General features: G+C 41.1%; 1 protein-coding gene across 1 annotated transcript in view; it reads right to left on the bottom strand.

Annotated features, from left to right (window-relative positions):
- The window catches only part of Fim (plastin-2 Fim), a 241,543-nt gene that overhangs the window by 203,730 nt on the left and 23,976 nt on the right, over positions 1 to 13,837 (bottom strand). Inside the window, exon 3 of the mRNA XM_067141346.2 lies at positions 195 to 457. Within this exon, the coding sequence (XP_066997447.1) occupies positions 195 to 457 (263 nt within the window). The remainder of the gene's footprint in view (positions 1 to 194; positions 458 to 13,837) is intronic.

Genomic DNA, 13,837 nt, shown 5'->3' with positions numbered 1-13,837 from the left:
AACATTAGTTAACAGTATTTTACTATCCACACTTGCTTACGTGATAAGCCGTTGTTCTCAATAGTAGCTAAAATAATATTACAGTAGAAGCAGCGTGTAATAGAAAACAGAAAAGTTAGAAGCAAGATTATAAAAAACATGACATAATAATCTTTCCTAATCCAAAAATTTATAAAATTAACACGTGTTCTTACCAAAGAAGGATGCCATCCTTAACTCTTTCATACAGCATCTTCCCTTCTTGATCAATTGGAAGCAAATGCCGCAGATCAGGGTCAAATCCAAGATTACTATTTATCCAATCTGAAAAGGCTAACTGTTCCTCTAATCTCACTGAATGAGTAGTTCCTTCACTGGACGCATCTGACATTCCACCCAATGTCTCGAGGTTCTCTTTCTTGGACACAACTTTCTTAAATGTGCTGGCGACTTCATTGGCTTTCAGTTCGGAGCAAAGCTGGAAGGAAAAAAAAAGAAAAAATATGATCAGTCGATAGCTTACATAGTACATCTTCTTTTTGGTACAATTTCCTTTACGTCGCACCGACACAGATAGGTCTTATGGCGACGATGGGACCAGAGAGGACTAGGAGTGGGAAGGAAGCAGCCATGGCCTTAACTAAGGTACAGCCCCAGCATTTGAAAATGGGAAACCACGAAAAACCATCTTCAGGGCTGCGGAGAGTGGGGTTCGAGCCCACTATCTCCCGAATACTGGATACTGACTGCCCTTAAGCGACTACAGCTATCGAGCTCGGTACCTTTTTTTTTTTTTCCTTCACCTCATTGAAATACCTAACATATAATTTTAAAAATCTGTATGTATACTTATCCATACATATGAACTTTTAAGTATCAAGGCAAATAGTTACAATGATACAAGGAATGACTGCTTAATGGCAAAGTTGTACAGTAACATAGGCTCAACTTCGAAGTACAGAAGAGAAGTAAAAAATCTATTACCTACAGTACGTAAATTTATTACTTGTCACTGTTTGAAGTCCTAAGGATAGTAGCTGTACGAGTTTAACCTGTCCAGAAAAAAACAATGTTACTTCCTTTCTCTAGCTATATTCTTATCCCAGGAAACTTCCTTAAGTGGGAACAGGGGAGCTCACTAGAGTGGAACATGTAACAAAAGTCTCAGGTTGTGTGTTCATAAAAATAATGATACATGATAATTTTTATGCAATTTTAATAGGGTGAAGTTGCAAAGAGGAATGATAGATTACATGACTGCTATTGTTTTTGTAATAAATCACTGTACATCATGCAGTTCATATTACACCCTTTAAAGTGTATATCTCTTTCATTTTACAACAAGAGTTGTGGATGTTGTACCAAAAACTTGGTAGAGAGGAGAAGACACATTGGATAATATTATTTGGTGAATCCTCCTCTCCACCAATTGTTCTTGTCCCCATGAAAAAATATTCAAGAACAATCAGTCACATGTGATTGACAAGGGAATAGTAAGTCAACACAGCTTCCAATTCAGACTAAGGCCATTTAACAGACCATATTTGTGTGTGTAGGTTGCCACAATTTTCAGGGCGGAAATTCACAGGTTTCTGGTAATAGGTCTCATAATATACATGATGATGTGTGTTCATAAATTAACAATTGCTTGAAATACAATGGATAAAATTGCAAAAATGTAAATTTAGAGCATGTTTCGTACAAAAAAAATTTCTGCAATGTAACCCAAAGTGGAAATGTTAGTTCACAACATGACCAGAAGGCATGCAAGAGTATATAGTGGCAGAATAAAACCACCAACATGAAACCTGTATATGTAAGAATGCAGACAAAGAACTAAATTTCACTGATTAAGAGTCCTGTTCGAACTAATCAAGAAGTCGAAAGAAAATGAAGATGTACTTGTGAAAGAAAACTCTTCCAGAGCTAGTTGCAAATACAAGATTGTGGGGCTGCTTAGTTAATTCATGAAGGCTTCTAGACTGAATAATAATAATAATAATAATAATAATAATAATAATGACTTTACATCCAACTAACTACTTTTATGGATTTTGGAGATGTCAAGGTACCGGTATTTAGTCTCACTGGAGTTCTTTTACAAGAAGTTAATCTACTGACAAGACTGACATATTTGAGCACCTTTAAATACAGTACCACCAGACTGAGCCCGGATCGATCGAATCTGCCAAGCTGGGGTCAGAAGGTCTGCGCCCCAACCGTCTGAACCACTCAGCCCGGGGATTAGATTATTATTGTTATTCATTTTATTATTGAAAAGTTGTAACTTGCTGATATACCTCCTAGTTTTCTGACAGTGAATTTTAACTTTTCTGTGCCAACTGTTGGTTTTTGAAAGTTTGTACACCTTCTTCACATTAGCAATAACATACACAAAAGTAAAAAGTGCAGTATAGAAGTGTTATTGTGCAACTGCATTTCTATATGCCACTGCAGTGCTGTCATTATCAATGTGAAGAATGATGCTTTCCATGGTTTCCCATTCTCATACCAGACGGACTCCGGGGTTGTACCTTAATTAAGGCCACGACTGCTTCCCACTCCTTAGCAACCTTAACTCCAACTTTGCCATCAACATGCTGTCCCAGCATACATTTTGGAGTTTGGGTCCCCCTTAAATACCTAGTTTCAGACGATGCCTCCACATTTAAGTGTGCAAAATACCCATATTTTTTTAAGTCCTCATCACCCCCAGCCTTCTCATGTAGGAAAATGTCATTGGAATTCGCGAGCTTGCTTAAGTGCTTTTCACAATGCCGATCACCGTTGCTGGGATATTAATCTGAACTATTTCTGGGTAGCTTTCAACAACACTTTGCACGAGTCGAGTGGACATTCTCCTGCGGAGCTATTTTTTGGGAGGAGTCTTTCCAATCAACTCGAGCTCCAGTGGAAAATAGACTACCTTTTGCAGCCATCTCAAACCAAGAACATATAAGAGAAGTGGAAAGATGCTGTTGAACATCTGAAGGAAGCGCACGGGTGAGTAGCAAGGAATTTCAACAAAGGATTACGTCTGGTCACAATCAAGGTAGGGGACCTCGCTGTGGTCAAACCGTTTCCTGCCACCTCAGCCAATGACCACATCAGTGGAAAGCTATATCAATGATGGTCCACTCCCAACAGGATTGTCAAATTCTTGGGACCTGTGACTGTAAGGTTGCAGGACATTGAAACTAAAAGTCTGTCAAAAGCCTACGTGTCCTTAATAATGTCATGGTTATGGCGTCCGCCATGCCAACTCGCTACGCGCTGGGGGCGTCACCGCATCGGCCCCACCCCACCTTACACTCGAGCGCGCCAATAACGAGCAACACTTGCTTACTAGGCCGGCCCTCTCGCCTCCGTCCGCGGTCCCACAGCAGAGGACGACGGAAATTACTCGACTATCAATCTGGAGTCTTCCATCTCGCGAGGTTCCTGGATACATCTAGCATCCGGCCTGTTCCAGAAGGGTCGGCGCAGCTTTATAAGAGAGGAGCAACCTGCCTGCAGTCAGTGAGAGTTAGTTAGTTAGTTAGTTAGTGAGTGAGAGCGAGATTGAGTTCGCTGGAGCGCAGTCAGTGATACCCTGGGCTGAGGTGTCAGCCTGATAGAGTATCTGCCTGTTGGAGCCGAGGACTCGTTCCTGTTTCCTTGACGTCGTGCGTGTGAATGTCTTGGGACCGACTGCTGGAGAAGAACCTTGGGTGTTCTGGAGTAGCACGAAGGGAACACTGGGTGCCGACGAGTGAAGACTGCGGAGTTCCACGGTTTGAGTGAACAGCGGATACTATCCCAAGCTGCGAGACTGACGTGAAGGGTGTGGACCGTGACAGCACAACGAGTGTGACTGAGTGAGTGTAGTGTAAATAATCGATGACTCTGTGTGTGTGTGTGTGTGTGTGTGTGTGTGTGTCATTGTAGATGGAACATGAGAAACTTAAGAGAGAGAGCGCGAACCGTATAATTGTGTAACTGTGTACTTGTGTAAGTTGTGGCTCGGCTATCGTGTGCGTGTGTAAATCTGTAATTGTAGTGGTTAGTTAATAAATCTTAGCAATAGGACGCTACTAGGTTCTGCACTCACTTATTTACTTATTTACCCCGCCGACACACCACAATAATAATGTATCAGCTCAGAGAGGTGTGATTGATACATTTCTTCATAATAGTACATTATGCAACAAGCCTATAATTTAGCAATAATTAAGACACGAGTTTTATCATTTCCATATGAGTGTCTTAATTTCCATTATAGGCAAATTGCATACGACTGTTTATGCTCGACGATAATTATAACTATTTTTTAAATATTGATAATTTCTGTCGAGATGTCGCTCGACAGTTGAGTTTACTGAACAGGCGCAGGGCGCATGTGCTGGGTTATTGATTTTCCATGACTGGATCAGAGACCTTCACAATGTCTTATGTTTTCGAAGCTTTGATAGACGATTATCATAACCTAGCTTTATTTCAAATACAAATATTGTTTATTGTACAGTTGGAGAAGTGAATTTGCAGGAATGTGTCATGTGGTTGTGAAATATTGGAAGTAGAAGGTGCATTGACGTTAATATGTGTGTCCGATATGTTTGATTTTGCTATCCTTACCTAACTGGTCAAACAGTTGTATCATAATGAAAATCTGAACTCTGATTGGCAGAGAACCTGTATCATAATGAAACTTGAACTATAATGAGCCTCATTAAGATTCAGTTTTCTGGCATATAATACTTATATTTCGGCATCGTAGAATATAAAATACTTTAAGTTCCATTTCTAATGTTCTTTGTTTAAAAATGTTGTTCAACTTGAAATTATGAGAGTTCTATTTCTGTTTCAGAAGGCTGAATGTCTGCTTAATTCAAAACTAAGTGAATCTTATACCGTAATGGAGTAATAGTCCATAACACAATTTTCTCGACAGGAAACATAATGAATCTGAATATAATTTCTGAATTTATCAGGGCTGGAAGAATTCCCTCAAAAAGTTCTAAAGTGACTAATTTATGTGGAGAAAGGCAGTAGTGTATTAATGTTAAAAGTGAACAACTCATGTATATAACACACAATACTGTTAGGTTAAGTAAGCCATAAAGTGTCTAATCTAGTGATGTGCGTGTATCATTCTATTTTTCTGTTTCTGGCTGATCATCGAGAAGCATTTCATTTCTGGCAGCTGTGGGAATATTGAGCCAGTTTGCTTTATTCAACTGACTCAGTTAGCGTTTTGAGTTCTCTGGTCTTGATCTGAAATATATTTTGTTAGTTTCAATTCTATGCAACTTTCTCACTTTCCTTTTGTATGTCACACCTCCCCCGCCAGACAGCAACAATTCCAATTTCGTGGATAATATTGTGTTATTCCTTTTTCATCCCTGTTATTGTATTTCCTTGGGGATTATGTCTGCGGTTTTGAAAGAAGGAAAAACGAAGGCTGTACTTTATAAAGTAACATTTTAAGCTATCACCTGTTTTTCTCATGATTTAAGCCATTTCCAAGTTCAGGCCCACACACATTTGCTTGTTGGCTGCCTCTAAGTTTCACGGTACTGTAGGTAAAGTAGGAATATGAATTTTTCTAAATATCTTCAATGATCTTTTTTGTGTTTCCTTGGCATTTATTAATATGGTTATCTACTGGCATCGAGCTACACTTAGTGTAAAACGTATTCAAACACTAGTCATTTTAACAAAAGGACTCTGTACCTTCTTGGTTATGTATATATTTTCGTACATAAACATTATATAATTAGAGACATTTAACTAAATATTTCCATGATAACAAAAATGTAAAAGAAAACTTTGAATATGAATTCAAAACACTGCTACAGCAAATATTCAAACAGTATCAGTTCATAGGAAATTTCAGTCTCTTAACTCCACATGGCAATGATCATGTCACATGTTCAGAGACTGCATAATAACCTGGAAGTGTCTGGACATTGAATTCACAAAATTAGACATGGTAACTGCGGGAATGTTGTTCTATTCTTTTGCGAGTGTTTGTTTCAGATCTGCTTTGGAAGAAATGTGTCCAGTATGAATTCTTTTCTCAAGGTAAACCCACAGATGTTCAATGGGATTTACATCTAGACTGAGGGGGAGTTTGGAGGTATCTTGGTCCTGGGTGTGTTGTAGAGGATCCACATTCTTGTATTTCAAGCTGTGTGCTTGGAAGCATTATTCTGCACAAGTACAAAAAATTGTCTTTAAACCCCATTTTTTTTCTGCAGTAGGGAGGAGATGAAGCTTTAATATATTAATATAGTGCTGGTGGTCCACTTTTCCTTCAATAAAGTACCAGCCTCCCACACCTGTGGCACTCATACACCGCCTTACCATTACAGAGTGTCTACAGTGTTTTACTGTAGGAGAGAGATCTTCTCCTCCTCCAGTTTTGTTTTTCCTTTGTCTTCACCTTGCATCTCCCATCAGAAGCAAAAACATACAATTTACTCTTTCTTTTCCTATCGCTTCTCCCATATCTGTGAGGTTGCAGGTGCAAACTGCGTCGCACATGTGGATTTAGCCCTGTTTTATGACAGGATGCCCTTCCTGACACCAATCCTCTACGGAGAGATGTAATCACTATTGCATGTTTCTTGTGGTGGTTGGTAGTGTGATGTGTTATCTGAATAAGAAGAGGGGAATGCCGGGACATACATAAATACCCAGTCCCGAGCCAGAAAAATTAATCAGAAGTGATTAAAATCCTCGACCCAGCCAGGAATCGAACCCGGGACCCTCTGAACCGAAGGGCAGTACGCTAACCATTCAGCCAACGAGTCGGACATTCAAATTACTCTCATAAGTAAAAATAACCCTATTTCACAGGTCCATGGAGGAGTTTACAAATGATTCTGCAAACTGCAACCACTTCTTCCTGTTGATCTCACTGATATAATACTTTCTTCGAGCAACTCTTCCATTACAGTCACTCTTTCTAAGGAAATTGCGAACCGTGCTGTGACATACATTTATACTGAAATAAGGTTTCAGCTCTGCTGCAATAGACAGCGCACTGATCTTCAGATATCGTTTGATTTTTCTTAAAATAGCTCCTCCATCATAATCACTTATTTCCTTGGCTGTCCAGTTCGTGGCAAAGTCTGTAACGATTTTTGTTTGCCAAACCTGTTGGATTGTTGTTACAGCTCTATGTACTATCCTAGATATGTCTTGCAGTAATTTGCATTGGTTGTGAAATATAATAATTACGAAGGCATATCAAATATGAATGGGAATTTGAATGCACCACGGCTGTTAGTAATAATTCCGAGGATGTTGGTGGGAGTGTCTGGAGAAAGGGTTTACAAGCGTGAACAACAGTGGAGAGCTTGGCAGCTTCGGTATGCCACGAGTGAGCAAGAGGTGCACACATCTGTTGCACAACACATCATTATCAAATTAATTGACGTACAGCCCCAGCATTTGCCTGGTGTGAAAATGGGAAACCATGGAAAACCATCTTCAGGGCTGCCGACAGTGGGGTTCAAACCCACTATCTTCCGATTACTGGATACTGGCCGCACTTAAGCGACTACAGCTATCGAGCTCGGTAGTGCAATGGTAGGTGTGCTATTTACCAACTGATGAGCTCAACTTAGCATACTGGGGCGAAACGCTGGCAACCAGGAATGAGTTAGCTGGAAAATTTATAATGTCCAATAACGGACCAACTATATTGGTATTTAAAAAGAATTATTCAAAGACGAGGAGAGATCTATGTTGGCTCCCTTGTGCAAGTGTTTTATTCATTGCATTACTGCACAGTGTGAATTTTATTAGATACCTTGTACTCGCACGGAAAGTATCCGATGCCATTAAAACATCGTGGTTTATCAAACTTTCCCATGACGAGGGAAGGAAGTGGGAAGTCTCTCGCTTCTTCTTCTTCGCATTTGATGCACTTCACTCGTGCATTATGTCCAGCTACTAGTCATATATAATAAAAGAGAAGTTTCGTGAATAAATGAGGTTGGGACATGTTTACGAGTGGATTAAGCTTGTAGGACATCTCATTCTCGCTTCCGTATGCATTGCACTACAGTACGATTTCCCGCCATGGACAAATGCCAACCCTTGCCGCATAACAAAGTATTCTAGGACCAATTAATGCATGGAATCACCTTGATTCACAGTTTAAACCTTTCAAATGCCATGGAAAAAAACTATTTCTGAAATGTATCCAACAAAGTGCATTTACATTATTCAAATAATGCGCTTGGATAAATCCGTGGCAAACATGACCTCATGCAACAAGAGAAAAAACAAGATTCAAGGAGGAGGACAAATTATGCTGTGCAAGTGCTTTATTTTCTTGTTTGCATTTTTTGATGCCTTGTGGTTGCACGGAAAGTGCCGACGCCCTTAACTCGTTGACTACCAGCTCCTCCATGGGCGATTTAAACCTCCAGCCCAGCCTTTTTAAAACCCCTCATCTCTGTAGTGCACTATAAAGTGAAAGAATGACAACACGTTTTCGAACCGGTTTCGTGCCTTGGTTTTCGAAAAAATCGGCGAGCCAAAAATAGTGTCCTCTGTCCAGTACATTTTCAGATCTGGATTTTGAATTATTCCAGTTGTCAAGCTTCGTCCTGTAACTACTGCAAGCTATTGAAATACTGAATAGATAAACATTGACTCAACTAAGTGTAAATAACAAGGATAATGGGCGCCACCTGCAAAACAATTGCAGGAATATTTAATTATGTAGAGCAACGAGCCACTCCCTCTCCCAAGGCGACGGTCATCAGGCTGACGAGGCTCCAGACTTGCTTTATAACCTTACCTGTTGCTATATAACCCCTGAAATTAAATTTGGGTAACATGCCAGGTTCAGCCTCACTCCACTGACTAAAGACTCACTTTAAGTTTGATTCTATGACTTTACTCCCAGAATAAGAAATAATATGTGACAAACACTAACAAAAATAAACACTTATGCAACCCACTTAGTGCTTGCTGTTTACATAGAGCTAATATACACAATACTACCCAACAGAATCATCTCTTCACGAGATTTATTCGTTTGCCGTCTACAAAGGCAAATTACACATCATTAAAATCACCAATAAAAATAGAACATCGAATAAGAACTAATATGTGACAAACACCAACAAAATCAACACTAATGCAACCCACTTAGTGCTGACCGTTTACATAGAGCTAATATACACAATACTACCCAACAAAATCATCTCTTCACGAGATTTACTTGTTTGCCGTCTACAAAGGCAAATTACACATCATTAAAATCATCACTAAAATAGAACATCATTATACTTTTAACATACCTCCAGGTAAGAGCCCCACTGCACTCCACTGTTACCGTGAATCCTAATCTGGTAGAGAAAAGTACGACGACTATTTCTCTACATATGGATGCAACCTTCTTTACTAACAGCATCCCTAACCTTATTTACACTTCTTCGTCGACGTCTTGAATTCTTTCCAATTGCTGGCTGGACAGAAAGCGTTACATCTCCGGAGGCAAGCAAACAGCAAAATTCTCCATCAACTGAAGCTGCATACTCGGGTGACAAGTTCCAAACAAACACTTTCTTATACAGAAAGTCCACTGCAAAGCCGGTAAGTCGTTGAGATTATACCATGTTCACTCCGCAACAGATATTCCGAACAATAGCAGATCGTATAGCAAACTGCGCAAATACGTCGCTCCCGCAGACCAGTACAAATGAGAAACACACAGTATCAGCATCAGAGTCAGAAACAGAATCAGAATAACTCGCCGCACACGCGTAAACACTTATATATGCTTGCTACACGTGGTTATAGCGTCCTGAAAAGTTCACTGGTAGCAACGCTCACACCGGCACTTCTTCCCGCGTCACTCTGTCAACCCAAACCTCGCTCAAAACAAAGCCCTCGCATTGGCTATCGAGTATATGATGTGACATAGACCGTCCACTCATGTATGTCCACAATGATTCACTCCAATACTTCAACCGATACAACCTGCCGTACCCCGTGTTTTCAAGCCACTTGTTGCAACACATCCAACTGACTTCAACCGTCCTTCCCGATATAGTCGCAGTTTTCCCGGTTGCACAATCCTTACGGCTAGGCCATATTTACAGACTCTTACCCAAACGGAAATTTATACAAAATATAATGATGAACATATGCAATATTCCCTAACTATACATTCTTATAATATTACGTTTTTACATGGTAAATAAACAAAATTACAGGATTTTAACCTTACAAACTATATACGAAAATTTCCTAACCTAAAAACTCGGGGATCGTACATACGTACGGTTACAGTCCTAAAAACATTTTCATCTAATTTACGTCGACCGGTTTCCACGTCTGAAAATAAAATATTTTGTGAATGGACGCGGTGCTGCACTAATAACTTGTTCTGCATAAAGGTTTGTCTGATAGCATACATATGCAAGGAAATCGTCATTTATAAATAAATTGACGATAAACATCATAATTTCGTTGCTATTTTCTACGTCAACATTTAATCCTACCCAGCCAGTGAACTTGATTGCAGTATAAGATGGATCCATATCGGTTATTTGAATGTGCTGAATTTCACTTTGGTATATCATTGGAATTTTTTCGCTATCACCAGAATCATCATTCAGTAGTATGTCTTCAATTTCCTCACTTCGTATACTGTGTTTGTTACTTGTCATGTTATCGCGACACAATAACGCACTTCTCTATACACCCTCAACGTTTGGCTTAGGTCCCTGTTTACTCTACGAAAGGAGAAAGCATTACAATGTACCCTCACCGAGCTCGATAGCTGCAGTCGCTTAAGTGCGGTCAGTATCCAGTATTCAGGAGATAGTGGGTTCGAACCCCACTGCCAGCAGCCCTGAAGATGGTTTTCCGTGGTTTCCCATTTCCACACCAGGCAAATGCCGGGGCTGTACCTTAATTAAGGCCACGGCCGCTTCCTTCTCACTCCTAGCCCTTTCATGTCCCATCGTCGCCATAAGACCTATCTGTGCCAGTGCGATGCAAAAAAAAAAAAAAAAAAAAAGAATGTACCCTCTATTTAGGTAATCAGGGTAAGGGAATGTTAATTTACATGCCATCTATGGTTTTCAACACGAACTACAACTTCGTATGAATTTAGCGCTAAATTCGAAAGAACGTTTACATCGCGCGACCTTAAATGCCGTAACTTGGATACGGTCCTGCACATAGGCTGCTCGTAAATGCCTTAAGGCGTCTACGGGAGTGAATGTGTTAAAACACTGTGGCTTATCAAACTTCCGTAAGAGGAGGGGAGGAAGTCTTTCGCCTCTGTCTGTATTGCAACACAGTACAGGACCGCAAGTCCGTTTGGGCTCGGCATAAAAAAAAGAAATGCAGTTTCATCGGCATTGACAATACTGTTCGGTGCGTACAAATTGATTATAATTACAAGCCATACTTTTTTGCCAACTGTCGGCATCGCCAGATTTCGGGGACTCTGCTTCTCCGCATACTGGCTGCTATGTGATGTAGCATTCCCTAAAATGCTGCATACAAAAGAATTACGATTCACTCGAACTTAAAACTATGAAACACACTATAGACACACCGGTGAGTGAAAGAGCAGAAAGCTACCCCTGCATGTTCTGGAAAACTTGTTCTATCGTGAAGCAGAAAAATTATGAATTTAAATTACTCTGTAAAATACTATTTTTTTTAATTTAAAATAATAATAATAATAATAATAACAATAATAATCGTATGGCCTTGACTACCATGTGCAGACATTTCGATTTGACGCCATCTGGCTGTTTGCTCATCAATTTTGACATTTTGTTTTACTCTAGACCCACTAGACAGAGTAAACCGGAACTCTCTTGGCTGTGTATGGCTGAGGTTTAATTAATTTTGCCAGGTAAACACCAAATGTGTCACCAAAGATCTTTCACATGCCGACACCGTACAACACGGAGTGTTGAATGGACTTTTTTCCGCCCTTCAAAAAGCCTCTGCCAGGCTTCAACCTGCTATCTTGGGATCCAGAGGCACACACTGTACCCACTGATCCACAGAGGCAGCTAGAAAAAACCCTCAGGTTTCTATATAAACCCAGGGGTCTGTGGCCTGGCGAGCAGTCTGCAGGTGGACAGCCTTCTTTGTATTATGTCTCACCAGTCAAGTCTTACAATGTACTACCCTGACAAGAAGATGGGCAACCCCGGGAAATCTAGGAAGACTCAGATGCAGACCTCCACAGGAGGCACCCCTACGGGCCTTCTTTGTACCGGGTCAGCCCAAAACCTCCTTGAACTACAAAACATGGCCGAGCAACAACAGTGTCTGCCACATAATGACGTTGACTGGAAAGAGTTATTCAATGCCATACAGCACACAGAACAGAATTAAACCCAGCTCCAATGTGAAGTTAGCGAACTTCGACACCAAGACGACGACGATGGGGGTGACTATAACGCTAGCCAGCATACTGATCAAGACCAGCCAGAGGATCCGACGCTTTTGAACTGGCGGGGTCTGGCCACCTACGGCAAGGCACTTCCTGTACCCGACAACGCCAAGGTCTTCTGCCTCGCTGAGGCTCTCCAAACGTTAATTTCAGCCACACCCGTCGGGTGCGACCAGCACGAGGCCCTGGGTGTCCTGTGGGCCCTGAGCTTTTGGTCCGGCATGGACATTGGAAAACGTCAATACTTTTACACCCGGGCTTCCCTCCTATACTGTGCCCTCACCAAGGGCTGGAACTACGCTATTCAACTGGATACGGAGGTGAGCGACAACCTCCTGTCGCTCCCACCAGGGTTCCAATTTTAACAGCCCACCTGGGCACCCACGGTCAGCCGTGGTACGTCTCATCGCGGCAGGGGCCTGTCCCGGACTTCCCGGATCAATGCCAGTCATCTTGGAAACCTACGTGTGGACTGTTCTTGTGTAATTCTTTCTTGTTCATGGACTGTCAGCTCTGATGATTTTCTTAGCTAAATGTTTGTCTAGATACGCCTGACACCACCTCGTGGCTGTTAATCTTACGCTTGTTAGAGTGTATTCTCTGTTGCTGACCAGGCACCTTTGTATTTCCTTTGAATAATAATAAAGCACTTGAGAGGCTTCTCCGACTGGAGAGAAGGGGGGGGGGTCAGCGCGGACGGGATAGTGGCTTCCTTCCGACCGGGTGGGCGCCTTGCCCTTCTCCCTCGGGGGAGACTGGTCGCTGCTCCTCTTCGTCCACCGCGGCTCTCGCCAGTGCTCTTTGTACACACACCCCTCGGATTTCTATATAAACCTGGGGTCCATGGCCTGGTGAACAGTCTGCAGGTGGACGAGGAGGACAGCCTAGACAGCTTAGAATTAACAGTCTGAATTGTTTTCCGTTTAAATATGACATATGGGGAGTTTTCTTCCATCTGCGGTTACACAGAGCATAACTGTACACTCAACATCGAAAAACTAGGTGAGCCTGGAGCTTGTTGTCAACCTTGACGCAAATAAAACCTGCACCCGAATTTCATGCCTAGAACATTTTTTAAAAATATGTGGGGATTATTTGTGTAAATACGGTAGTAAATTGCTGGTGTCAGATTTATTTACGAGGGTGCTGCATGTGGGCATAAATTTACATTGTTAATAAGGATGTGTGTAAGTGTGCCCACCATCTTACAAAACAAACTGGTCTGCTCTGAGTAACCCAGTATTTTTCTTTACGATTTGTTTGAGACCTATCCATTTTATTTACTTAACTCTTGATTTAACCTGCTTCCCTTTTGTTTTTAATAAACTTCCTGTTTTAAGTTGTCTTCTTTCATTCAGAAGCTTGACTTGCCCTACACAGATTTTGTAAAATTTATTAAGGATAACTGGGTTCAAATTCCGACAGTGT

The sequence above is a fragment of the Anabrus simplex genome, chromosome 2 (assembly GCF_040414725.1).
Source record: "Anabrus simplex isolate iqAnaSimp1 chromosome 2, ASM4041472v1, whole genome shotgun sequence".
Lineage (NCBI taxonomy): Eukaryota > Metazoa > Arthropoda > Insecta > Orthoptera > Tettigoniidae > Anabrus > Anabrus simplex.
The sequence above is the reverse complement of the archived record's forward strand: the minus strand, read 5'-3'. Positions and strand labels throughout refer to the sequence as shown.